At 39.0% G+C, this 24,701-nt stretch overlaps 1 protein-coding gene across 1 annotated transcript in view; it reads right to left on the bottom strand.

The window, feature by feature from the left end:
* sorbs2a (sorbin and SH3 domain containing 2a) overlaps positions 1–24,701 on the bottom strand; it is a 63,858-nt gene that overhangs the window by 22,737 nt on the left and 16,420 nt on the right. The window contains exons 3-12 of the mRNA XM_055224467.1: positions 15,988–16,040; positions 14,263–14,352; positions 11,300–11,326; positions 11,086–11,210; positions 9,408–10,052; positions 8,335–8,760; positions 6,799–6,925; positions 6,001–6,170; positions 4,127–4,193; positions 24–74 (exon numbers count right to left, since the gene is read on the bottom strand). Coding sequence (XP_055080442.1) covers positions 24–74; positions 4,127–4,193; positions 6,001–6,170; positions 6,799–6,925; positions 8,335–8,760; positions 9,408–10,052; positions 11,086–11,210; positions 11,300–11,326; positions 14,263–14,352; positions 15,988–15,997 — 1,738 coding nt within the window. The 5' untranslated portion in view covers positions 15,998–16,040. The remainder of the gene's footprint in view (positions 1–23; positions 75–4,126; positions 4,194–6,000; positions 6,171–6,798; positions 6,926–8,334; positions 8,761–9,407; positions 10,053–11,085; positions 11,211–11,299; positions 11,327–14,262; positions 14,353–15,987; positions 16,041–24,701) is intronic.

Below are 24,701 nucleotides of genomic sequence, written 5' to 3' on the forward strand. Positions count from 1 at the left end.
AAATACAATGTAGCATCTCTCACCATTGTTTATTACTGCATATGCTGCATTATATGTGTCGGAATAGTCATCATCTGGAAAAGAAAGAACCAGTTAGGGTTGTCAAAAGTATTGGACCACTATGGAACCTACTTGGACGACTGAGGGACTAGACAGATGTAAGGCCGCATGGTAATGTAAAAAAAAAAACAGTAGTGCAATTTAATATTGAAAACCACATTCTATTGTCTAAAGAAAGGGTGATTTTTATTATAGTGGTGATCAGTATTGAGTATCAAGTCTATTCTCTAGTATCAATATTGAATTAAATTTTAGTACAGAGACAACACTGGAATCAGTAGCTATCTAATAAATATGCAACTGATAAATGTACAGTTCATTTATGCACTGTGTATTAACAGAACAGGACTTTTACAAAACACAAATGCATCACCTATTACACAATAAAAATTAAAACGGCCCAATAAAAGCAAAAGAAATAAATTAATTCTCTACTTGAAAAAAGTTTTAGAGTGAAGAGGTTTTCACAGCTTCTTCAGTTCTGATTGGAGCATGGTGAATCACTGAGTTTCCAATCAGATCTGAAGAAGCCACTTGGATGATAAATTTTAGTGAAGAGGGGGATATTTTCAGAACAAATTGTAAACGCAGTGTAGAAGCTGATTCAAGATTCAACTTCTCTCCTCATTGGAACCCTTTTTGCTTTGAGAATTGTTCAGGTCTGTGTAATCCCTCAGTCATCTACGTATGATCCATAGTAAAAGAAAAATTCAAATCTGTCAACAGGGCAAAACGTTATAGGAGTGAGGACGTAGATACAAGGCAGAGTCCACCAGTAATCTGACCAGAACTGAAGAAGCGGCTTGGATGAGCGGCCAAATGCCTTGACTCCTACAACTTTTTGTCCAGTTGACAGTTTAGACTTTTTCTTTTTCTAGACTACTGTTCAGGTAGTGTGACCTTCGAGTGATGTTATATTTAGTTTTGTAGTTTAGACTTAAAACTAATGCCACATAACTGATGGGTAAAATAAAACTATCAGCTCTTCTACACTCCTCTCTGATCATTGAAGACACTCAGACAGTTTAGAACAAGCAGGCCTTGTACTGTGTGATTTTGACGAGCCCACAAAATTGCAACCTATTTCCCAGGATGCCGCTGTGTCTATTAGAGGTTGCTTCCAATTCCCTTCCTCTATCTGTTCACCTCACTCCAGATAATGAGTTTTGGCTCGGAGGTCCACTGGGTCTTTTGGTTGAACAAGAACTTGCTATGCACAGCCGCACAAAGAAAACGACGCATGAGGCACAAATCAGCCTCCAAAGAAAACAGGCAGTAAACAAGAGAGTAAAGCAGTGAGAATAAGACAGTGAGAATAAGACAGTGAGAGTAAGGCAGTGAGAGTAACACAGTGAGAGTAAGACAGTGAGAGTAAGACAGTGAGAGTAAAGCAGAGAGAGTAAAGCAGTGAGAGTAAGACAGTGAGAGTAAGACAGTGAGAGTAAAACAGTGAGAGTAAGACAGTGAGAGTAAAAAAGAGAGATTAAGACAGTGAGAGTAACACAGTGAGATTAAGACAGTGAGCGTAAGGCAGTGAGAGTAAGACAGTGAGAGTAAGACATTGAGAGGAAGGCAGTGAGAATAAGGCAGTGAGAGTAAGACAGTGAGAGTAAGACAGTGAATAGTAAGGCAGAGAAAAGTAAGGCAGTGAGATTAAGACAGTGAGAGTAAGACAGTGAGAGTAAAGCAGTGAGAGTAAAGCAGTGAGAGTAAGACAGTGAGAGTAAGGCAGTGAGAGTAAGACAGTGAGCATAAGACAGTGAGAGTAAGACAGTGAGAGTAAAACAGAGAGATTAAGACAGTGAGAGTAAGACAGTGAGAGTAAAACAGAGAGATTAAGACAGTGAGAGTAAAACAGTGAGAGTAAGACAGTGAGAGTAAAACAGTGAGAGTAAGACAGTGAGAGTAAGACAGTGAGAGTAAAAAAGAGAGATTAAGACAGTGAGAGTAAGACAGTGAGAGTAAGACAGTGAATAGTAAGGCAGTGAGAGTAACACAGTGAGAGTAAGACAGTGAGAGTAAGACAGTGAGAGTAAAGCAGAGAGAGTAAAGCAGTGAGAGTAAGACAGTGAGAGTAAGACAGTGAGAGTAAAACAGTGAGAGTAAGACAGTGAGAGTAAAAAAGAGAGATTAAGACAGTGAGAGTAACACAGTGAGATTAAGACAGTGAGCGTAAGGCAGTGAGAGTAAGACAGTGAGAGTAAGACAGTGAATAGTAAGGCAGAGAAAAGTAAGGCAGTGAGATTAAGACAGTGAGAGTAAGACAGTGAGAGTAAAGCAGTGAGAGTAAAGCAGTGAGAGTAAGACAGTGAGAGTAAGACAGTGAGAGTAAGGCAGTGAGAGTAAGACAGTGAGCATAAGACAGTGAGAGTAAGACAGTGAGAGTAAGACAGTGAGAGTAAAACAGAGAGATTAAGACAGTGAGAGTAAGACAGTGAGAGTAAAACAGAGAGATTAAGACAGTGAGAGTAAGACAGTGAGAGTAAAACAGTGAGAGTAAGACAGTGAGAGTAAGACAGTGAGAGTAAAACAGTGAGAGTAAGACAGTGAGAGTAAGACAGTGAGAGTAAAAAAGAGAGATTAAGACAGTGAGAGTAAGACAGTGAGATTAAGACAGTGAGCGTAAGGCAGTGAGAGTAAGACAGTGAGAGTAAGACATTGAGAGGAAGGCAGTGAGAATAAGGCAGTGAGAGTAAGACAGTGAGAGTAAGACAGTGAAGAGTAAGACAGTGAGAGTAAAGCAGTGAGAGTAAAGCAGTGAGAGTAAGACAGTGAGAGTAAGACAGTGAGAGTAAGGCAGTGAGAGTAAGACAGTGAGCATAAGACAGTGAGAGTAAGACAGTGAGAGTAAGACAGTGAGAGTAAAACAGAGAGATTAAGACAGTGAGAGTAAGACAGTGAGAGTAAGACAGTGAGAGTAAAACAGAGAGATTAAGACAGTGAGAGTAAGACAGTGAGAGTAAGACAGTGAGAGTAAAACAGAGAGATTAAGACAGTGAGAGTAAGACAGTGAGAGTAAGACAGTGAGAGGAAGACAGTGAGAGGAAGACAGTGAGAGGAACGCAGTGAGAATAAGACAGTGAGAGTAAGGCAGTGAGAGTAAGACAGTGAGCGTAAGGCAGTGAGAGTAAGACAGTGAGAGTAAGGCAGTGAGAGTAAGACAGTGAGAGTAAGGCAGTGAGAGTAAGACAGTGAGAGTAAGACATTGAGAGGAAGGCAGTGAGAATAAGGCAGTGAGATTAAGACAGTGAGAGTAAGGCAGCGATGAGTAAGACATTGAGAGTAAGGCAGTGAGAATAAGGCAGTGAGAGTAAGACACTGAGAGTAAGGCAGAGACAAGTAAGGCAGCGAGAGTAAGGCAGTGAAGAGTAAGGCTGTGAGAGTAAGACAGCGAGAGTAAGGCAGTGAAGAGTAAGGCAGAGAAGAGTAAGGCAGTGAAGAGTAAGGCTGTGAGAGTAAGACTGTGAGAGTAAGACAGCGAGAGTAAGGCAGTGAAGAGTAAGGCAGTGAGAGTAAGACAGCGAGAGTAAGGCACTGAAAAGTAAGGCACTGAAGATTAAGGCAGTGAAGCGTAAGGCTGTGAGAGTAAGACAGCGAGAGTAAGACAGCGAGAGTAAGGCAGTGAAGAGTAAGGCAGCGAGAGTAAGGCAGTGAAGAGTAAGACGGTTAAGAGTAAGGCTGTGAGAGTAAGGCAGCGAGAGTAAGGCAGTGAAGAGTAAGGCTGTGAGAGTAAGGTAACAAGAGTAAGTCAGGGACAAGTAAAGCAGCGAGAGTAAGACAGTGATGAGTAAGACATTGAGAGTAAGGCAGTGAGAATAAGGCAGTGAGAGTAAGACAGTGACGAGTAAGGCAGCGAGAGTAAGGCAGGGACGAGTAAGGCAGGGACACGTAAGACAGTGAGAGTAAGACAGTGATGAGTAAGACATTGAGAGGAAGGCAGTGAGAATAAGGCAGTGAGAATAAGGCAGTGAGAGTAAGACAGTGACGAGTAAGGCAGCGAGAGTAAGGCAGGGACGAGTAAGGCAGGGACAAGTAAAGTAGGGATGAGTAAGGCAGTGAGTCTTACCGGCTTTGTGAACTTTGTGGATCTGCTTGAACATCGTTTTGTACCATTCTTTTGGCCTGTCCACTGTCTGTAAAAGATAAACATATTTAGTCTTTATCACTTTGATGTTAGTAAAAGTTGTAGAAAATCAATAAATAAATAAAAAAAATATCTGAAAGACAAGGACACAATGACAGAATTCATCTGTTGGAGCTGGAATTCAGAGCTCTACCGATGATGTTTATGTCAAGAGTGGGATTTGAACCGTTTTGGATCAGTGGACAAACACTCAACTACACCAAACACCAACTGCGCTACTGTCACCCCCCTCATCTAAAATGGGTCATAGCAGTTACTTAGTCAACCCTCTTGAGCTCAAATCATATTGGAGAGTTAGAACAGAAAAATAACAAAAAGTTCCACAGTATTACAAATAATCCCAAAAAATTATGTACTGAATGATAAGGTGATGTAGTGATTATGGTAACAGACCTACTTGTTGTGTTAAGTTTTATATCCCCATTTCCTGTTCTGTGACAATAACTGTGTTGAACCTGACCCTGAAATATACTTGATTCTTTAGGTCCTGCCAGAGAAAATGTGTTGAAATGCCAGTATGTGTGTCACTGTGAACAAAGTATAGATTTAACAGCCACTTCAAAAGGAGCTATCAAATAGCAGAGACCTAATCCTTTCCTTATTTGTATGGCACTAAACAGCGTGAAACAAGAGGAAGTTTGTGTATTTTGCCCTGGACTTCAGAAAGCCCAATCACCGTCTTCAGTTACCAAACAGAGACCACACAAATGTTTATCTGCATTTGGTCTGTTCCTTTGGCACCTTTTTCTCTCCTGGATTAGAAAATGCTCACAATCCTGTCACACTTTCATGAATCCTTATTTTATTAATGGATTTGTTCTGCTTCTGTTTGTGCAGATGCTTTGTCTGCAACTGAAAGACTACAATAGAAAGAATTACAAAGACTACAGCTATTTTACCAGGAAACATAGCTGATCATACACTGCATCCAAATCATGAATTATGTAACTTAATTTAAGAAAATATATTTGTATAAATGTAATAATTGCCCCTAAAAAGATGAAGCAAACTGAAAATAAAACAAAAAATTACTGAATGTCAAAATATTTTTTGCAATTTCTACATTTTATGGTATCCCTAAATTGGTACAACACATAACGCATACTTAGTTCATGTTTAGGTTGCAGCCCAATATCCTCATAAGCCCACCCATATCTGTACCGGTATGGCCCCGCCCACTGCCCCACCCATCCAGTTTTATAGCTGTTTATACATTGATTGTCCATAACAACTTCCACATGCCATACATAATTTTAATCAGAAATGAAATCGACTACAAAGCCACCTAAAACAATTCCAGATTAAATGAGCACAGCAAAAAAACAAGGCAATATTTTCCCAAATATTTCCAAAGCCAAAACCCAACCGCTTTGTGATATTGTAGTTTTTTGCCCCAAACAAAGGCGAACACAGCTCCACCTACAAAATCTATGCATCATTTGAAATTTAGCAATACCATATAACAATCACCAAGCAGTCAGAGAGTGCAGAAAAACAGCCACAAAATGAAAAAAAAAATTCTGAAAATGTATTGCTTTAGCTGTTTTCTGATTAAAAGTCACATTTCCAAACATAAAAGGAAGTGTTTTTAAGTAAAGCAGTTTTATCAATAAAAAAAATGTAACTGTGTTTAATTTAGTTCTCCATGTCTGTGTTTTAACTCTTACTTACTTGTTGTTTACTTCCTCTCAGTATTATATATTTGCTTGATTTCATATAAGACAGAAAGATTGGTCCAGAAAAATGTGCATGGGCTTAACAGGATATACTCCTGAAATGATGCCATGTGAACTTACAGTGCGTATTGCAATAGGAATGCCAGTATCGTCCACAGGTCCAATGCCTTCATAATGAGGGGCTTTTATGACTGATACTTTCTTCTCTTCTTCTGAGAAACGGGCGATGGGCACGGTGACGCTCGTGTGGCCGCTAACTATGGATTCTCTTGAAACAGATTCACTCCCATCTGAAAAGCATTTACAGGACAGAATTACATTTTCATTAAATAAGGAATATCTGTATTGTTGTAATATTATTATTTGTTTAATTAGTTCATATGTCATGATTATTTTCATTAAGGTATAAAATTTGGTAAAATTATTAATAAATTATCTGTTAAAAAGGTCTCCCTCAATGTACAGACAATTTACCTTGAAATGAGAAAAATCTACACCAACCAAGAGTCATTTATTCTGAAATTAAGTCATTTTAAAGGTCCATATCACATAAAATGGACTCTTGTGAGCTTTAAGCCGTGTTATGTTTCCTCATCAAAACCTTATGTGGAGTTGAGTTTTGTTTGTTTGATTAACCCTTTACTAAAAATCTGTCTCTCTATCTGTTTGATAGAAGAACAGAGCCTAAATATACAGGGCTTGTGTGATTATGATTGAGATTGTGTGATTGAAAACAAAACACAACTCCAGGTATGTTTGCGATGAGAAAACAACATTATAACATTAATCAGAAAACAGTGTAATATAGGCCCTTTAATTCATGTATATATTCCGCTTTTGCAGTATTATTTTTCCCAAAGATTCTGATTCTACATCAAGTAACCAAATTGTGTTAATGTTATAATAGAAGTGACTAACCTGTACTCCTGCTCTGCCTATGTACGCCTTTGTGAAGAGATTTGGGAGGAGTGGGGTAGGACGTCGGAGAGAGGGGTCGCTGTGGAGGACCAGTGCTACCATTCATGGCATGAGACAGGACCTGGCCCTAGAAGTGATCCACAGGAATCAAAAATCAATCAATTCATCCAACACAGAAGAGTAACATGAATTTACACATCGACCACACCATGTATACTATTATTTTGATTATTTTTAAAGATTAGTTCAACAAGAGTGCTCATCAAATGGACACAATTTTGGATTTGAAGAACCAGAACTGATAAGACGAAGGAGATGCAAAAATGAGTGTACCTGGTGTAAGTTAGTGGAAGAGGGAAAGAAGACATTGGTGCAAATGCAGACGGTAAAAAACAAAACTGGGCAAATATGAATTTTTCTTCCTCTAATTGTCTCTGTGCACAATGGCGACCTCAAATCACAGGCATAGTAAGCAACGGCATATGTCTTTGTGTGTTGGTGTTAATGCTAATGCTAATTTTGGAGCATTAGCATTAGCATTGACAGAAAGACACAAAGAGACAAAGACGCACAATGAAAACAGTTTTCGCTTCATTTGTAAAATGTTTAACATGTTGTCAGTAACATCCTGTTTGACCTGCTAGGATTTATTGCAGAGGGATCGGTTGGCCGATATATCAGGCTGATATTTGGGCTTTTCAGCATGTCGGCTATCAGCTTTAATTTTCCAGCAGAGGCCTATATTTTGTTTTGGTGGATTTGCTGCCTATAATATACACACAGTTTTATTTTAACACTTTAATACAAAGAGACAACTGCACTAAATGTGATACACTGCTCTTATAAAGGTTTGTGGAAAAAAAGGGCTTGGGTTACATAGTTTGAGGAAAAGAATTAAACAGCCCTATATTGATCTCTAATTTATTGTTATAGCGCAATTCGGCAAAAACCTAATAGACATTACATTACTGCGGAAATGGCTGCATTGACCGTCCCTCTGGCTGGAAGTAGCCCGCTGCCGTTGTGCACAGAGCCTATTGATTGGAAAGTTTAAAACAAAAACATTTTAAATTGAATGTGGTGCATGTTAGCAATGTTCAGCAAAAGTAATGATCAAAAATAAAAATTTGCCCACTACTTCTTCTGTTATGCTCTTTTCTATTAAGTCATTACCCAAACAAACATAAATAAAAAAGAGCATAAAATTACAAAGTAGTATCTACCAACCACAACGTCAACTCCACACTTGAGAGAATACATAAAATTAGACTTATATGTTTTTGATTTGAACTGGCATAAGCAGAAGACTATTAATAGAATTTTAAACAAGGAAAAGCAGATTACAAGCTTCTAACAAAACATAACAATAAGTAGTACAACACTGACACCAAACGGGGGCACTAATGGCAGATATTATTTCTGGTATCACACAGGAAAGTTGTTTGGTTAGTAAAAGTTTCTTGGATTCTGGGTTAAAGAGCAGTCAGTCCTAGTGCAGCGGGTGGGACCTTGGTTGTGTGTTACAGCGATAATTACATTAGTGACAGCGGTGGCAGCAGCAGAGGAGGACACGGGGGCGGTTAGAGCGTCGTCAGCCCCAGTGGTGGAGGTGTAGGCGGAGGCGAGGCTCAGAGTGGGCGACGGGGTGGGAGAGGCGCCGGGGGAATCCAGACTACAGATCTGCAGCTCATCCAAAAGACCCGCCGTGGAGGTAGAGTAGTGGCTGAGTGCCGACACGGTCACTGGTGAGGTGGAGGGCGATGCGAACCCACTGATGCTGGAACTGCCCGCGGCGCTAAGGCTCGGCCCGCTCACAGTACCTACAGTACTGCTGGCCCCACTGGGGACATATGGGGTGGGAGACAGGGCCTTGGGCAAGATGCCAGACAGATAGTCCAGGTACTCAGAGCTGTGGAAGCGGTAGGGGGAGTGGTGTGCACTGGAGTCTGGAGAGGGAGGGCCCTGGTGGTGGAGTGGGTAAGAACAGGAAGGAAAGGAGGAGAGTGATATCACCCATTAGTCACACGGAACAAAGATCGGTTAAGCCAAGGTCTGCAGAAATATCTTCAGGAGGTGGCAATATTCTGTGAACTGAGAAGGAGTGGTTAGTTCATCCACAGCAAAAGCAAAAATAACGCCGAAACAGGATTCATCACAAAGATTCACACAGTTAGTTTGTTGAATTGCACACAGCGTTATGTCAGCACATTAACATAGCTGCATCAGAAAAAAATATTATTCCCTTTCCACGTGTGATACCAATGTTCAAACTATAACCTAATGTTTTACAGCTGAATCATGAGTCTTATAAAACTGCCCTCGTCTCTGAGTAGAGTCTGCACATCTGACAAGGGCAACAGGTGCGTTGGAGGACAGACGCTTAGCTAAAAGGTTTTAAGAAGACTCCCGCACAGTGTAATAAAACTCACTTATGGCACTGCTCGTTTTTGCATTCTAGTTGAAGACGATTGCAACGTTTAAATAAAATTACTCCCAGCACTTTGTTTCTAAAAATGTGCATCCCCTCACCACACTCATGTTAGGAACGACAAGAAAAGAGCCTTCATATTTCATATTTGGCATCCACTGTGACAGCGGTTACTTTGTACCAAGATATGTGCAGCCGAAGGTCTTGGAGGTACAGCTGGTGGGGGCTTCTCCGTGTGGGCAGGACCATTGGGAGGTTCTGTCTTCGGATATGGATCTGGGACATCCTTCAGCTCTCCGGCAGGCAGAGGGGGCTGTTGTTCTTGCTGTTGAACGCTTTCAGTTCCCAGGTTGACGTACGCTGAGGCGGCCTGGTATGAGGGTTCTGAAGGGGTAGGGTCGTTCTGTGCGATTTTTCGAGCAATGGTTGTAGTTTTTGAGTCAGTACTGATGTAGGAGTTGAGGTGAGCAGGTGGGTCTGGGATGGTGAGCGGGGTTAATTTGAGTGAAGATATTTTACGTTCCTGGATGTTAGACATGTTAGATGCGCTGTTTACATCTTCTGCGTCTGTAGGCTGTGATATTATTGGGATGGGTGCTGCTGGCAAGGACTGCTCAGTGGTCTCGGAGTAGGCATAGGAGGATGTGCTTTTTATAGTATAGGACTCTTTGACAACGGCATTCTCGCTCTGGGTAAACTGCAGCATTCCAGGGCTCAAGTCATTGGCAAGGGCCACGAGGGAGCTGTAAGATGGTGGATTAGTGCCAGGGAGTGAGAAATGAAAACTGTCTCGTCGGGGAGGGGGGGGTGGCATGTGATCCATGTCCTTACAGGTTAATAAAACATGGCATTAAAAGGTCGAACAATGAGAAAAAAAGATATATTTTATTTAGGTAGTAAAAATACAGCATAAATGCACAGATAACACCAAGACACACTCTGACTGAATCGAGGTTTTGTTTAAAAAGTCCTGTAAAAGCTGAACTATACTAATCCTGTGATGTCATATCTTTCTAAAGACTAAACACCTTATTAGGCGAATACACATGAAACACTACTGTTACTACTTCTATCCGTGAAATCTCCAGGAACATGACAGACACTTATTTGTGATATTAAATTACTTTGTGGAGTCTGGGGATCCAGAAAATGTATAACATGCATTTACTGTTTCAAAACTGGGCTGCACAGTGAGCCACAAAGTACAAGAAAGATTTTCACAAAGCCACATCTCCCATAGAACTAGGCCTATAACTCCTATTTCAGGTTCTAATGATTTCAAGATTTCACTTCTGCACAGAACAGAACAGTTCAATTTTTTATTTTATTAAAATAATCTGGTGTTTGTTTGTTTTTTTTGGTTTGTTTTAACTTAATTTCATACAATTAGAAAGAAGTGTAAGCTTAAATCAGCTAAAACAGTTCAGGCAAAAATGTTGAAATGTTTGAAAACCTTTTATTCATAAATTTATCAAACACAATATTTTAAATCATTATTTGACAGGCACCACATGGCCTAAACCACAGCATGAACCTGTGTGCATTTTTCAAAACAAGATTTCTACACTTCAGAGGCTGATATCTATGAAACTCAGAAAAATCTATTACACTGAAATATAAAGGTTAGATACGGAACTTTTCAAAAATCATTGATAGAACTTGCCACCTTGATTGGTACCGATATGTCAAATTTTGGGGTCTTGCCCATGGACTATGTTATAATTGTCAAGCCAAGTTCAATCTGCATTAATTAAAAGAATAGCAGAACTGCCAGAAACATGGTAGAGGAAGAAATAGTATATTTTAAATGCAATGTAAAACCGGAGCATCCGGTCATGTGCTGGGGAGAGGTGGTTTACCTGTGAGGGTGACCTTTTGTCCTGCAGATTGGGCCTGACACTGCGGAAGCCTTTGGCAGCGAGTGAGGAGCTGCTGGCATCTCCATTTTTAAGGCCGTCTGTGACACTGCTGGAGCGCCATGAATCTGAGGGTTGAGGATTAACATCACTGAGTTTGCCCTTATTGCCACTCAATTTAGCTGTATAAATAATGTTGGTTCAGAGCCTAACTTACCCAAGTCTGAAGAGTGAGAATCATTCCCTGAGGAGCACAAGACAAAGACAGCAAATGTGCAAAAGGTCAGAAGACATATTTTGAGATGACTTTCAAGTGAGACTGCTCCTGATGCAAAGGCGCGGGGATTATGAGAACACCTTTAACACTTTTATATTTTACACATCTATCTTATTATACACATCCATCTTTACACATTTTTTCACATTCTAACATCTTGCAGAAACACCTTCAGACGGATGCTGAGATACATCTTCCTACTCAAACCTACACCTTACAATGTGGCAGTTTCTACATCCTGTTTGCCAAGTGCACTGTGGAAAGTAGGTCCTGTGTTCACTGGGATGGGGAGTTTCTGTGTGGAGTTGGCATGTTCTCCCTGTGTCTGTGTAAATTTATTCCAGGTTTCCCTAAAAGCATGTGGGCCAGGCTGGCTCATTGTGAAAGCAAAATGTCTCTAGACTAACCTTCCATCTAATTTATGCCATTTTATTGTCTAGTATTTATAATGAAAAACAGCATATTTTAGCTTTACCTGAACAGCAGTACAGAAATAAGTCCTTTTGCAATTGGTGATATTGCTACTTTAAAGCTGTCTAAAATATAAATGATGTTACAATTTAAAATAGATGGCCAGATGTCACAATCCTTCTACAATGTGCACAATGTGCTGGTCCTAAATTCAGAGCTGACAGAGTCAAAACGCCCAAAGAGAGACAGATGTAAAAGTGGGTGCTGACAAGGTGTAGGAACAGACACTGCTCTATCAGCAGACTTCAGAAAGCAGTGGGGGAGGTCATTCTGTTTAAAGCCCTTTGAAAGCATTATAGTTCATTCTTTGACCAAATTAGCCAAGGATGAACTCAAAATCAAGATGGAAGCAATATCACAGAGTAGCACAAAAATAAAAGGCACAGAACCAGCAAAATATCTTATATCACATGTGTCAAACTCAAGGCCCGCGGGCCAAATGTAGCCCTCCACATCATTTTATGTGGCCCTCGACAGGGTAAAAGGTATGATGGTCTTAAAATGTAATTTTATCAGGAGATACACAGTTACACACCCATATGTTTTACATCTAGGCAAATGCATATGCAATATTTGTAACTTGAATAAGTAATAAATACAGAAACAGTTAATTATCAAGTTAAAAAAGTAGTTACACTTATTTTACATCTGACCCTTTGAAGGCAGCCATTTTACTGATGTGGCCCTCGGAAAAAAATGAGTTTGACACCCCTGCCTTATACAGACTTGTAACTTAAAGTGGAACTAAACACCAACTTCCCCATTTTTTACAACTTAACTATGTTTATGGTGTTTTAATACTAACTGCTGTTCCTAGTCATTTTTGACAACTTTAGTGCAATCTAGGTAAATGCGCAGCTTTCTAGTCAAAAACACCTAAATGTAGTAGTGGCCTTTGCAATTCCCAGTAGTTGGTGACATCACAAAAGACTGCCCTCATTACAGGCAGGTGTGTCTGATTACAAACACCTGGCTCGTGTGGTGGAATATTATTAGTGCTATGAAAAACTCCAAAGCAAAGCATCACCTGAGTTTTGATTCTGGATTCCTTAGAACACACAAAATGGTTTTAGCAAATCCAATTATGCATTCAATCAATTTATCTTTGAAACACATACAATCAATTATAGACCAAATAGTATATTACCAATATTTTCTAAGGTGCTTAAAAATGGGTGTTAAAAGCAGATAATTATACATCTCAAGATTGGCCAGACTTTGCACCCCATACAGTTTGACTTCCGCTTGCACCATTCTATGGAAATTGCAATAACAATGTTTTTAGAAAAGTCAAACATAGATTGGATAGAACTAATAGTGTAGGAACAGTTTTCTTAAACATGAGAAAAGCCTTTGATGCTGTGAATCATTGTGTACTTATTTCAATTTTTTTTTCTCTCACCTCATACAAGGTGAAGAAAACAAGGTGCTGTCGTTAATGAAGTAAAATCATCTTTTGCAAACTGTCCACTAGGGCCCTAAGGATAAATTCTGGGGCCCATTTTGTTTTCTCTGTTAAGGATCTGCTAGATGTTTGTAAGGAGGTGGACATATAGCTATACGCTGATAATGCGGTGATCTACACAGGTGCAAAATCATCTGATAAAGCAACAAAGATTCTCACAGCATCAGCATTAACTCTTAACAGACTTTTAATATTCAGAGTTGGCTCACTAGGTCTTGCCTTCTCTTGAACACACAGAAAACAGTCTGTGAAGTTTTCTAAGAAGACCACTGACATCAGCCGCTCTAATGTGTTTTTCAGAGATCAAGAATCACAGCTAGTGGGGGAATTTAAATATTTAGGTGTGCTGTTAGATTCTAACCTTACACAGCAAGATGGATTCTCATGATTATCTGGAGAATCCATCTTGGAGTGCACTCACTGTAAGGTTAATATGGTGGGCGGGCCCGTCGTAGACCAACATTGAAGCCAAAAGACAAGCACCCAAACAAATCCAAGCAAACACAATTTAGTTAGTGAAAAACATGCAGAAAGTGAGCACTTTGAGCATTTGTTGACAGGAATGATGTCTGTGCTTTTCTCTCAACTATGTGTGAGAAAAGTTAGATTTTTTGTTGTGTTCCGCTGTTGTGATGCATTTGAGCTTCAAATAATCATCATGATGTTACATGTTTTCCGATCGCTTTCAACAAGACATACTGAACAACATATTGATAATGTGTAGAACTCAATTCAGAGTAACACACATATAAATCTGGTGCCAGGTTAGTTAGATTCTACACTGTCCTTCGAAAATCATATCAAAATGATATCTCAGAGAATTAAATACAATATTTCCAATGTGGTTGTTGGCAGAGCTCAGATGTTTAGTCCCACTTTAACAGAGATAAATCAAAATCAAAGCCTTGTTGCACTGTCCTTTTTTACTGACAGTATTGTTGTGTACAGTGTTTGTGAGAGTTAGTACCTGCAGCTAGATTGGGGTAGCTCTGGACCCTCTTCATGGGAGAAAGTATAAGCGACAAAGCCACAGTTTTGTGAGCATATCCACCGCTATCTGAGAAATCACAGCCGAGCAGGTGATGGCAAAGGCAGCAGGAGCAGAACACATGCACATGCAAATAAAAAAACACACCAATAATGCAGCCAGCCATAATAAAGACACACAACTCATGCATCACAATGGTTATTCTGGAGGATTGTGCTGTTTTGGACATTTAAAGATCCTAAATGACACAAAATGGATTCTTGTGAACTTTAAGCTGTGTTATAACATTGTTACCTCCTCAAAAACATACCTGTAGCTGTATTTTATTTCATTCAAACATGAGTAATCCTTTATTATTAGTCTGTCTATATCTCTAAAGCTCAAAGTGCCCACATTACAATATCTTGAAATGTGTGCTCACTTTTCTCAGAGAACATACAGGAGATACAATGAAATGTCCTTGCATTGTGTACTATAGATGTAGTCAAACAGGATTAGTCTCCATGCTGCTTTTCCATTGTTGTAAGCACAGGCCTGAGAGATCCTCATTGATTGGGCAGCTGAAATACACACTTGAGCCAAGTGCACAATGAGTTTTGGAAATGTACAGAAAGAAGCCCGTACCGCTGAGGTTCAAAGCAATAGGCAGAATATTATCCTTATTATCCTTTTTAGAGATAGAGCAGAGGCCAATATTTTGTTTGGCCCAACCAGCTTCCCAAATATGTATTAAGGACATATGCATAAAGCCTATCTGAACACTTAAGTCCAAAGAGGGTAGTGCAGAAATGTGCTCCCTTATCGGATATGCAGTAAAACAAAGTCATGGGAGAGATTGTATTGAATTCAAATTTGATTATTTGGTTAAAATGACCAAAATCTGCCCTACATATTGGCCCAAAAAAGTTGGCAGAGGTCATCGGCCATCGGTTGCTCTGGATTCTAAACAATCGGCATCGGCATCGGCGATGGAAAAACACATATCGTCGACCTCTAATCCTTATTGATGCTTTTAGTCAAAATAACTGAGGGCACGTGGACCATCATCAAAGTGAACAGGGTCAGGATTAGAGTTACACTGCGGTTTGTGACACAGTTAGACCAGCGCACATCACAGTTTCAAAATAGGCAGGGCTTTAATATGTTCATCTACAGGCTGCTTTAAACTAAACTCTATCTCATAATTATAATGCTGTAAAAATAGACATGTTTATTTTGTATAACTCCCTATCAAATAAATAATCAGACAAATGTTTAAAAAGTCCTGGTTGGGGCTCCATACCTTTGTATAATTGACTCACAGGGTCACAGGGTCGCTCCCATTAGCATTAGTAACAGGTTTGATTGACAGAGTTGCTAAGTGCCCGCTCCATGCTAAACCAGTGGTGCAGGCGCTCCAAATTCTCCACTATAACTGCTAACCTTGACGAGCTTCATTTGGCTGGAGCCGAACGCTATGGGTGACATCACACTCGCTTAATCCACTTCTTTATACAAGCTATAGATACAACATTGTAATGTCACTACTGTGACACAAATAAAGGTTTATCTTATGTTACACTCATCAGTTTAAAGATGACAGGTCTCATCAGTCAGACTGATGCTTTTGGACCCTGGGAAACTTTGAATATCCAGAACGGCAGAACTCCCAATCAAATACATAATCAGACAAATGTTTAAAAAGTCTTGGTTGGGGCTACGTACCTGTATTCATATTGAAGAGCACTTGTGACTGGTTGGAAGGGGGGGGCACTTTTCTGTAAAAAGAGAAAAAAGATGCTATTTTAGCCAAAGAAAGGTAACTGTGAAAGGATTAATCAGATGGATCGATTATCAAAATATATGATAGTTGCATGCCTAGTAAGTATTAACACTGTATACTGTTTCAAAGACAGTAAACTCTGGCCAAATCAAAGCATATAACTTGTTTGTATATTTCACTTCTAAAACTACTTTCTATGGCTTGAAGACTGCAGAAAAATATCAGCATGAAGACCACGTTAATTATCTACGTAATCTGTCAGTCAAACAGGTAACGCCCGCAGCTAAAAAAAATTGAATTCTGTCAACTGGGCAAAAGTGTTGTTTTTATTTACTATATTTAGCATTTATTTTGAAGAAAACCTTTGACCAGTTGACAGAATTTAATTTTCTTTTGCTATACAAGGTAAATTATTACTTAAATAATCTCTCTTCTTTGATAAAATGTTAACATGGTACTATAAATTGGAACAGTGTTTTCTGTTTGAGAGAAGAACTTAGCCTAAGCCTAAATATGCAGGGTTTGTCTGTTAAACATGTGTGAATGAAACAAAAGTAATGTAAAATGTAATGTGCAATAATGGGAACTGTGCAATGTGTGCAATGTGCAATGTGTGTAGTGTGCAATGAGTGTGGAATGTCCAATGAGTGGGAAGTGCAACTATGGGAAGAGTGCACTGTGTGTAGTGTGCAGTTTTTATGTTGACCCTCCCATGACTCCAGCCCTTGGGACAGCGGATGTCTTTGGCTATAATCCAGTGTGTTTACGTTCATGTTGAATCATATTTGTTCATTAACATGCATTGTCTCAATCAAATAAATAAATAAATAATAAAAAAACCCTCCAGGTATGTTTTTGATGAGGAAACAACATTATAACATAGATCCAAAATGTTGTAATATGGGCCCTAATCTGGATAATGGTAGATAAAAGGAATAGTTCTGTCTTTACACAATAATGTTAAAAACGTACTTATCTATTTCTATTCAAAGATCACTTCTCAGAACAGTTTGAGTAAAGTACTCAGTGATTGATATAAATGGGAATGACTTCAAAGCCAAAGATGCTATACAGAGCCACATGTTTGTGCGGCCGAATGCGCTGGGTGTCATCAAGAGCCTAAATCCATGTGACAGATAGGACATGAGAGCTGGGACAACAGCAGCAGACAGGATCACCAGGGATGTAAACTACTTACTCTGTTAACACTGCTCTCCTCACCTACATGTTATTTTAGAGACTACATTCACTATCAGGGACTAAAACAGGTGTAATGCCTCATGTTCAAAATAAGTCATCTGTTCCTTTTCTTGTTTTACCAGTTAAAGATGCACTTTGTAACTTTAGTGGTGAGGGGTTTGCCACCTTCAGTATTCATAGATACGTTGCTGTGCCTGGAATGTTCCACAGTAGCATTCAACTAACTTATTTTGCATTTTCTTTTCAATTATATATGTTTTTACTGTGAGTGGGGTCGCCTCTCCACGGATCTGGCAATCCAAGCAAAACAACATATCCATGGAGACTAGCATGTGGCAGAACCTCCAGCAGAAAAGTTACACAGTGCACCTCTAGGACTCATCTTCAGCATGTCATTCCAGTTGCAGTTGTATTTTTTCTATACTGAAGAGGAGGGTTTAACTCAAACTATATCTAAAACCTTGTTCTCCAAGACACTGTTCCATTTGTATAACTATTACTACCATCACTTAAAAAATGCTTAAAAACCTGCAATTGCTCCACTAATAGGCCTGTCATGACAACAAAGATTGAAGCACAATATAATGCTACAGAGCACAGACCATATATATAAATGGACATAGCTAACCTGCTAGCTGCTGCATTCTAAACAGGAAGTGATCACGGGCGCACTTCCGGCTCCATCAACTCTGGCTCCAATTCACTTCACATTGAAAAACTGTCGCCCCTCTCTCTGTAACTGCTGCAGTGAGCCTTGTCATTTCTCTGCATGATCAGGGTATTATTATTTCAGAGATATATTCTACAGAGATATACTGTGATAAACGATAACACTGAAGCTCCTTTATCCAAATGACTGAATAACAATAATGCAAGATAATCTTAGGAAACCTATTTAAATAGACAGTATCATTAAAAGGCACGAACTGCAACAAATAAATAGCACAATGCAGGGGCACTGGACAGGAGGGGTAAATGGTACTGTTTACCCAGGGCCCAGTGCAGCCCTTTACAAAGTCTGCAACGTGCATTTTTCATTAAACAACATGTACTGAGGGCTCATCAAGATGATTTCTACCTAGGGCCCAGAATTTGGTGCTACACCCCTGGAAGAATGAATCATAATTAGCCATAGAAGTCACTTATTTTACAGCTCAACTGTTATTGTATTAAAACACAGATATCCCAAGTATCCTCAGTTTTGCAAAGAAATTTTGCACACGACAAATATTGATCCCCAAAATAAATGGTTCCAGCTTTCATAAATAATAACAATATCGATAAGTTGATATAGTGATTATCGTGACAGGCCAATCAAAAAAAAAAAAAAAAAAGAGTTCTGCTGAAAATACAAGTGTCAGTTTATAAATGCTCAGGGACAATGACAAGACATACGGACAAGTCAGACAGGAGCCTGACAAGACAATTATTTATTTCTGGGCCTGTCATGATAATTATCGAATTATCGTTCAGTATATGCAAAATGGAACAATATTTTTTGGGGGTCAATTTTTATAGTGTGTACTTTTTCTTTGTACTACTTAGAATTTTTTGGTTATTTTTTTGCAATTTGATAAGATTTGAGCTGTAAAAGGTTGAATAAATAACTTCTATGACTCTGATTACTGATACAAACTAAGTACTAAGTGTTTCATTCTGCTGTTCATTTATTGCATATTTGGAATAGTTTTTGTGGTTTAAATCTGCTCTTGGGTTATTGGGTCAGTGGCATAAATAAGTTTCAGTATATCATCTATATTTACTTCAGCAATATATCACACTTCAAAACTTGTTATCATGATAGGCCTATTTATTTCTTCCATAATCAATAAAGTTTGGGGCATTTTCACAACTTATCTTGATGATAATATCTAGTTTGTCAAACCAGCACACCCTATAATCTTAAAATCCGGAAATATGGTGGGCAAACCGCAGGGAATACCAAAGAGTTAAAGTTATGCCTGGTCATAATCTTCCCTAGTTATTGTTGGTGAGGAGAAAGTGTTGTTAGCTGAAACCCAGATCCCTGTAGACCTAATCCTCGGCTGCATACGTCCTGTCCTCGTAAATCTATCTGGGAAACACACAGGCAGCAGCGGGGTAAATCATAGAGCTGGCGTCGAGGGCTGTCGGCGTCCGAATGATGGTCAGATTATAAACAGGATCGGATTTCGGGGGTACAGATCGGAGGCGACTCTGCAGCTGTGGCCCTGGTGTAATGTTATGGCTGGACACAGGGCGAGAAAACCACCCGGGGTCGACTCCTCCACGTGCTGACTGGTATTCTTGAGGCTCTGAAGGCACTAAAAATTTACTAATGGTATTTTATTACATACATAGAAAGAAATAAGTAAAGTGCTAAAATGTGATCGTAAATGGCAGAGGTGGGTAGTACTCATTTACATTTACTCACTTCCTTGAGCGACTTTATTAAGAAATTGTACTTTTCAGAGTACTTTTCTAGCTGCGTACTTTCACTTCTACTTATAATAATAGTAATATTTTATTTAAGTAACAGTATTGGTAACTCTTTCCAATACTTTGTACTTCTATTGAGTAATATTATTTTGAAGCAACGTTACTCTGACTTGAGTACTTCAGTTTTTGGCTACTCTATTAGAGATCAAGTGACTTTTTTTTTTTTATTGTATAGAATCCAGAGTAACCCATGACCAATAAGCTCTGCCGATATTTCTAGGTCCATATATTGAGCTAATTTAGATCCCCAAATTATGTCATTTAAATTTACTAGAAACTTTTTCACCACAAAACTACAAGAGAGCTGTGTAGTCGCATTTTCTGCTGCTATATCTTCATATTAAAACGTTCAAATACAGGTTTGTGTGTGTTTTTTAGGAAGTAGATAGACAAAAACAAAACATCGGCCTATGCTGGAGATGTAAGGCCAATAGACGATACACAAAAAACACTCTACTCTACCCTCCTCTGATTACTGGAAACATGCCTACGCTAGCTGCCCCTATGGGAGAATGGATAAGTGTCATTTAAAATTTTTAAACCAGGATGACTTAGGCTTTTCATAATTTCCATCTACATCAACAGCATCCAATTGGAGACTTTTATAAGTTGACCTACTTGTTTTGACCATTATGTTTGGGATTTTAGCTACTCTTCCTTTTCCAACCCTGGTGTGGTTTATACACCAAGTATAATTTTGGCATCGCTATGGCACGGCGGTGAGTAGTGTGTATATACTCAGTGAGTTTATTAGCTTTGGGAGTGGAGATGTACTAGTCAAAGTTATGAGGCCCTCAAAGCAGTCATGTCCAACCCCATGGGCTCATCCAGTCTCATTAGTGTGCTGAGTGATCCACAGGGACACATTCACATTATATTAGTGAACTAATGCCCTCTGAACTTGGGAAGCTGGGAAACATAAGACACTGCAGTCACTACAGCATTAAGATGACGACTTAGATAGTAGTGTTGACACGATACTAACATTTCTTTATTTTGACATTAAGGAATAGACTTGATACTCAATATTGATTCTGATAATAATTAAAAAAGGTTACACAGTGGTCCATGGGCATATATGTGTCTTATACTTGTTCTGATAGAGCTCAAGATCATTCTAAAGCTATTCAGGGAAGTTTCATTTTTGTCCTGTGAATGTGACTTTTTCAGTATCGATATCTGCTCAAATGACTATCTAGTTTTGATACTAGATTCAATATTGATTGGTATCTGATTTTCGATACTTTTAACAACCCTATTATATACCCCCTTATAAGGCACTGGAGAATTTACAAACTGTGCTGAAAAGGCATGTAGCTTAGTCCTTGTTATCTGGCCTGCTTTAATACTCAATAGAAGCATAGACAATGGACAATGATGGTAAACTTCTCCTTCAGAGTCATCCACCGCTCCTTACAGATCTTGGGCTACTTGAATTAATATACAACACATACACTACCAGTCAAAAGTTTGGGCATACGTTTTCATCTATGTTTTTTTCTTTATTTTGATGATTATTGCTGAAGGCATGCAAACTATGAATGTGCACATACTTGTTTCAGATTTTAGATTTTTAAAAATAGCCCCCCCATCGCTTTGATCACTGCTCTGGACACTTGGCATTCCTTGACCTTGATTTGCCTTGCCTTGATCATAAAATTATTGAGAGAAGGCCAAGGGTTTGCAGCGCTGACGACAAAGCAAAGGGTGAATACTTTCAGGAATTTGGAAATGATTTGAAAAATATTTAGTTAGTTATTTCACTTTTTTTCTTTGCTACATAATTCCATATATCTTGCACCATTTATTTGATGTCTTCTGTATGTATCGTAGCGTAGTGAGTCGTAAACATAAAGAAAAAATATGAACAAGAAGGTGTATTCAAACGCTTAACTGGTAGTGTACGTGCATGCATAAGGTGACTACCATCAAGTACACAGTAGTTTATTTGGAAAACAGACGATACATTCAACATCAGTAAGCAAGTTTACAATATACTGCAATGTATTGAACTGAAGAAAAAAAAAATGGATAAAGTTTGAGACCACATGGTACAGTATTTACATAGACTGTATATATAAATGGATATAGCTACCCTGCTAGCCGCCACATTCCAAATAGGAAGTGATCATGGGCACTCTTCCGGCTCCCTCGACTCTGGCCCTAATTCACTTTACGCTAAAATACTGTCACCCTTCTCTCTGTAACTGCTGCTGTCAGGCTCATCATTTTGGTCTTAAAATGTTCATATTAATCCGCTCTACATGATCCTGGTATTTTTATTTCACAATTTTGTCTGTGACTCAAGATATGAATGTTAATAATAGACAAATCAGGCACCTTCTTTCGCTGAGGTCGCTCCCACTAGCATTGGCAACAGGTTTGATTGACAGCATGGCTAAGCACCTGCAAATGTGGAACTCCGCTCCAAATTTGCCCCTATAACTGCTGGCCTCGATGAGTTTGAGTTGACTGGAGTCAAACGCACACACTCACTTAGCCCACGTCTTTACACAGTGTATGGGTATAGTAAACAAATAGTATTATTGTGTGTAGAAAATTATAATAGACCTTTTAAAATTATGATTTGGGTATCAAAATCTGTTTTAAGCATCGAGTCTGTTCTTTAGTATCAAAATCAAATTTGAAATTTTAGTATTGTGACAAAACTACTAGATTCTCTATAATATTACCCACAAAAGCTTTCACAGAGTTAGCATATATTAGCATGTGCGTGCGTGTGGAGAGTGAGTAGTGGAGATAAGCTGACTATGGCCCCAGAGGTCATGACCTTTCACTGCTCACTCAGAATAAGACGTGGCCACAGGATGTTAACAGATTAAGCTCCTTAGCAAAACCTATTTAAGACCCACACAAAAGTCATTCTACAATTCTCTGTTTGGCTGCTTTGTAGAAATATCCCGTCAAAGAAATGTGTGCTTTAACAAAGACAGAATAGAAAAAAAGGAAATACAAAAGGTCCCTCCACGGTAGGGTCAACAAAAGAATCGAAAATCACTTAAAATTAGTATCAAAACTCATTTTGATACTCATTTGAGCAGGTATCATTAATAAAAAGTCACTTTCACAGGGTAGAAATGAACCTTTCCTGAATAGCTGAAGAATGATCTTGAGCTGTCTCTCTAAGTATAAGACCAGGTACGCCCCTGGACCACTGACGGATTACACAGATATAAGGCCACATAGGAATATATATAAAACATAGGAATATATATAAAAATAATAGAAAATGTTGAAAATCACATTCTACAGTCTAAATAAAGAGTGTTTTATATCGTTGTGGTATCTGAATCAATATTAAGCACCGTGTCTCGACTCTATACCTTAGTATCGAAATCGAGTGTGAACTTTTAGTATCGTGACAGCACTACTCCGTGGTCAGAAAAATGTGAGCTGAGACCTTGTTGCCAAGAGGGAGAGTTGACCATTCCAAAAAAGGTCACATTTCTGTCTGCTTCACTCCTCGATTTGTTGACCTAAAGCCAAGACGTTTTTGTGGTGCATTTCTGTGGTTAAATAATGAGAGTCAAAACAAGAGAGGGTCTTGGAAATCCACAGACTGCTAATTAACAGTATTTAGGGAGATGCTTCATGATAGCTGACCATTAAAGGGGAGTACTTTTTAAGATGGTTCTCAACGATATGCCTGTTTTAGTAAGAGCCAAGGTCAAACCATAGATTGTATACATAAAAGGACATAGCTAACGCTGCGTGCTAGTCATCACATTCTAAATAGAAAGTGATCATGGACACGCTTCCGGCTCCATCAACTGGCTCCAATTCACTTTACATTGAAAAATTTTCATCCGTCTCTCTGTAACAGCTGCAGTGAGCCTTGTCATTTTGGTCTTAAAACGCTCGCATTAACCTGCTCTACGTGATCCTGGGGTTTTTATTTCACCATTTTGTTAGTAAATGAGGATATGAACATTAATCACAAACAAATCAGGCGTCGCTCATGCTAGCGTTGACTTTTATGTGAAGCATTTTGGGCAACTGAAGTTGTTTTACATGTGCTATATAAATAAACTTGAATATAAAATAAAAGTTCAAACATGATGAGTCTTTCTGCGCCAACTACAACCCTGTAAATAGTCTAATTGCATCAGTGATATTTGGAAGTCGATATCCGATCCAGCTCATTTTTCAGTATCCAGATACCAGTATCTGATCGGTACAGGCCTAAGATGAACCAAATGTCCTCAAGGGAGGTTGTCAGTGTCAGTACTAGCTTTAACGTTTTTTGCTACTGCATCCGAACTAACGAAAAATCAACCAGACTATCCACGATGTTTCTGCTTGTCATGTGGAGCTCAGTTCATAAGTAAGCTTGTATACCAGTCACGCCAACATAACGACAGCGCATTACTGTCACACTGCTGACACTTGCAACAAAGTCTCTGTTCTCAGGCTTTTTGTTCAGCCCTGCCAGTCATTAGCAGACCCCCTTCTAGCATCCTGAATGGAGCGCCCAGGTCAATGCTCTTCGGCTAAAATGAGCAATAACAGAGACCCGTGTGTTCTACAGATTGCATCACTGTCCCACTAACAAGCAAAGCCATCAGCCTGAAAGCACTAATACAATTATGCAACACAGGCCCACAGCCCTGAGAGCGGCACCGGAGACGAAACACAATGTGACACTGGCTTTGGAGACTCTATTTGGAGGCTATTATTCTAGTCAAATTATTTGTGTCTCTTTTTGTCAAATTTGAGCACACATTTATTACTATGATGATGATGATTATTATTTATTTATTTATTATGTATTTTAAAGACAGACAAATCTTAATAATGACACACTGAACAAACTTAAAAACATATCCAAAGTACAAAACAACCATGACTGGAACATCTGTTTTATACCAGTATGTACATATTTTACAGATAATAGTTTTAATCATAAAAATAACATATGAATAGCTTTTTGATGTAGAAAGGTTTTTCAAATAAATAA

The sequence above is a fragment of the Periophthalmus magnuspinnatus genome, chromosome 1 (genome assembly GCF_009829125.3).
Source record: "Periophthalmus magnuspinnatus isolate fPerMag1 chromosome 1, fPerMag1.2.pri, whole genome shotgun sequence".
Lineage (NCBI taxonomy): Eukaryota > Metazoa > Chordata > Actinopteri > Gobiiformes > Gobiidae > Periophthalmus > Periophthalmus magnuspinnatus.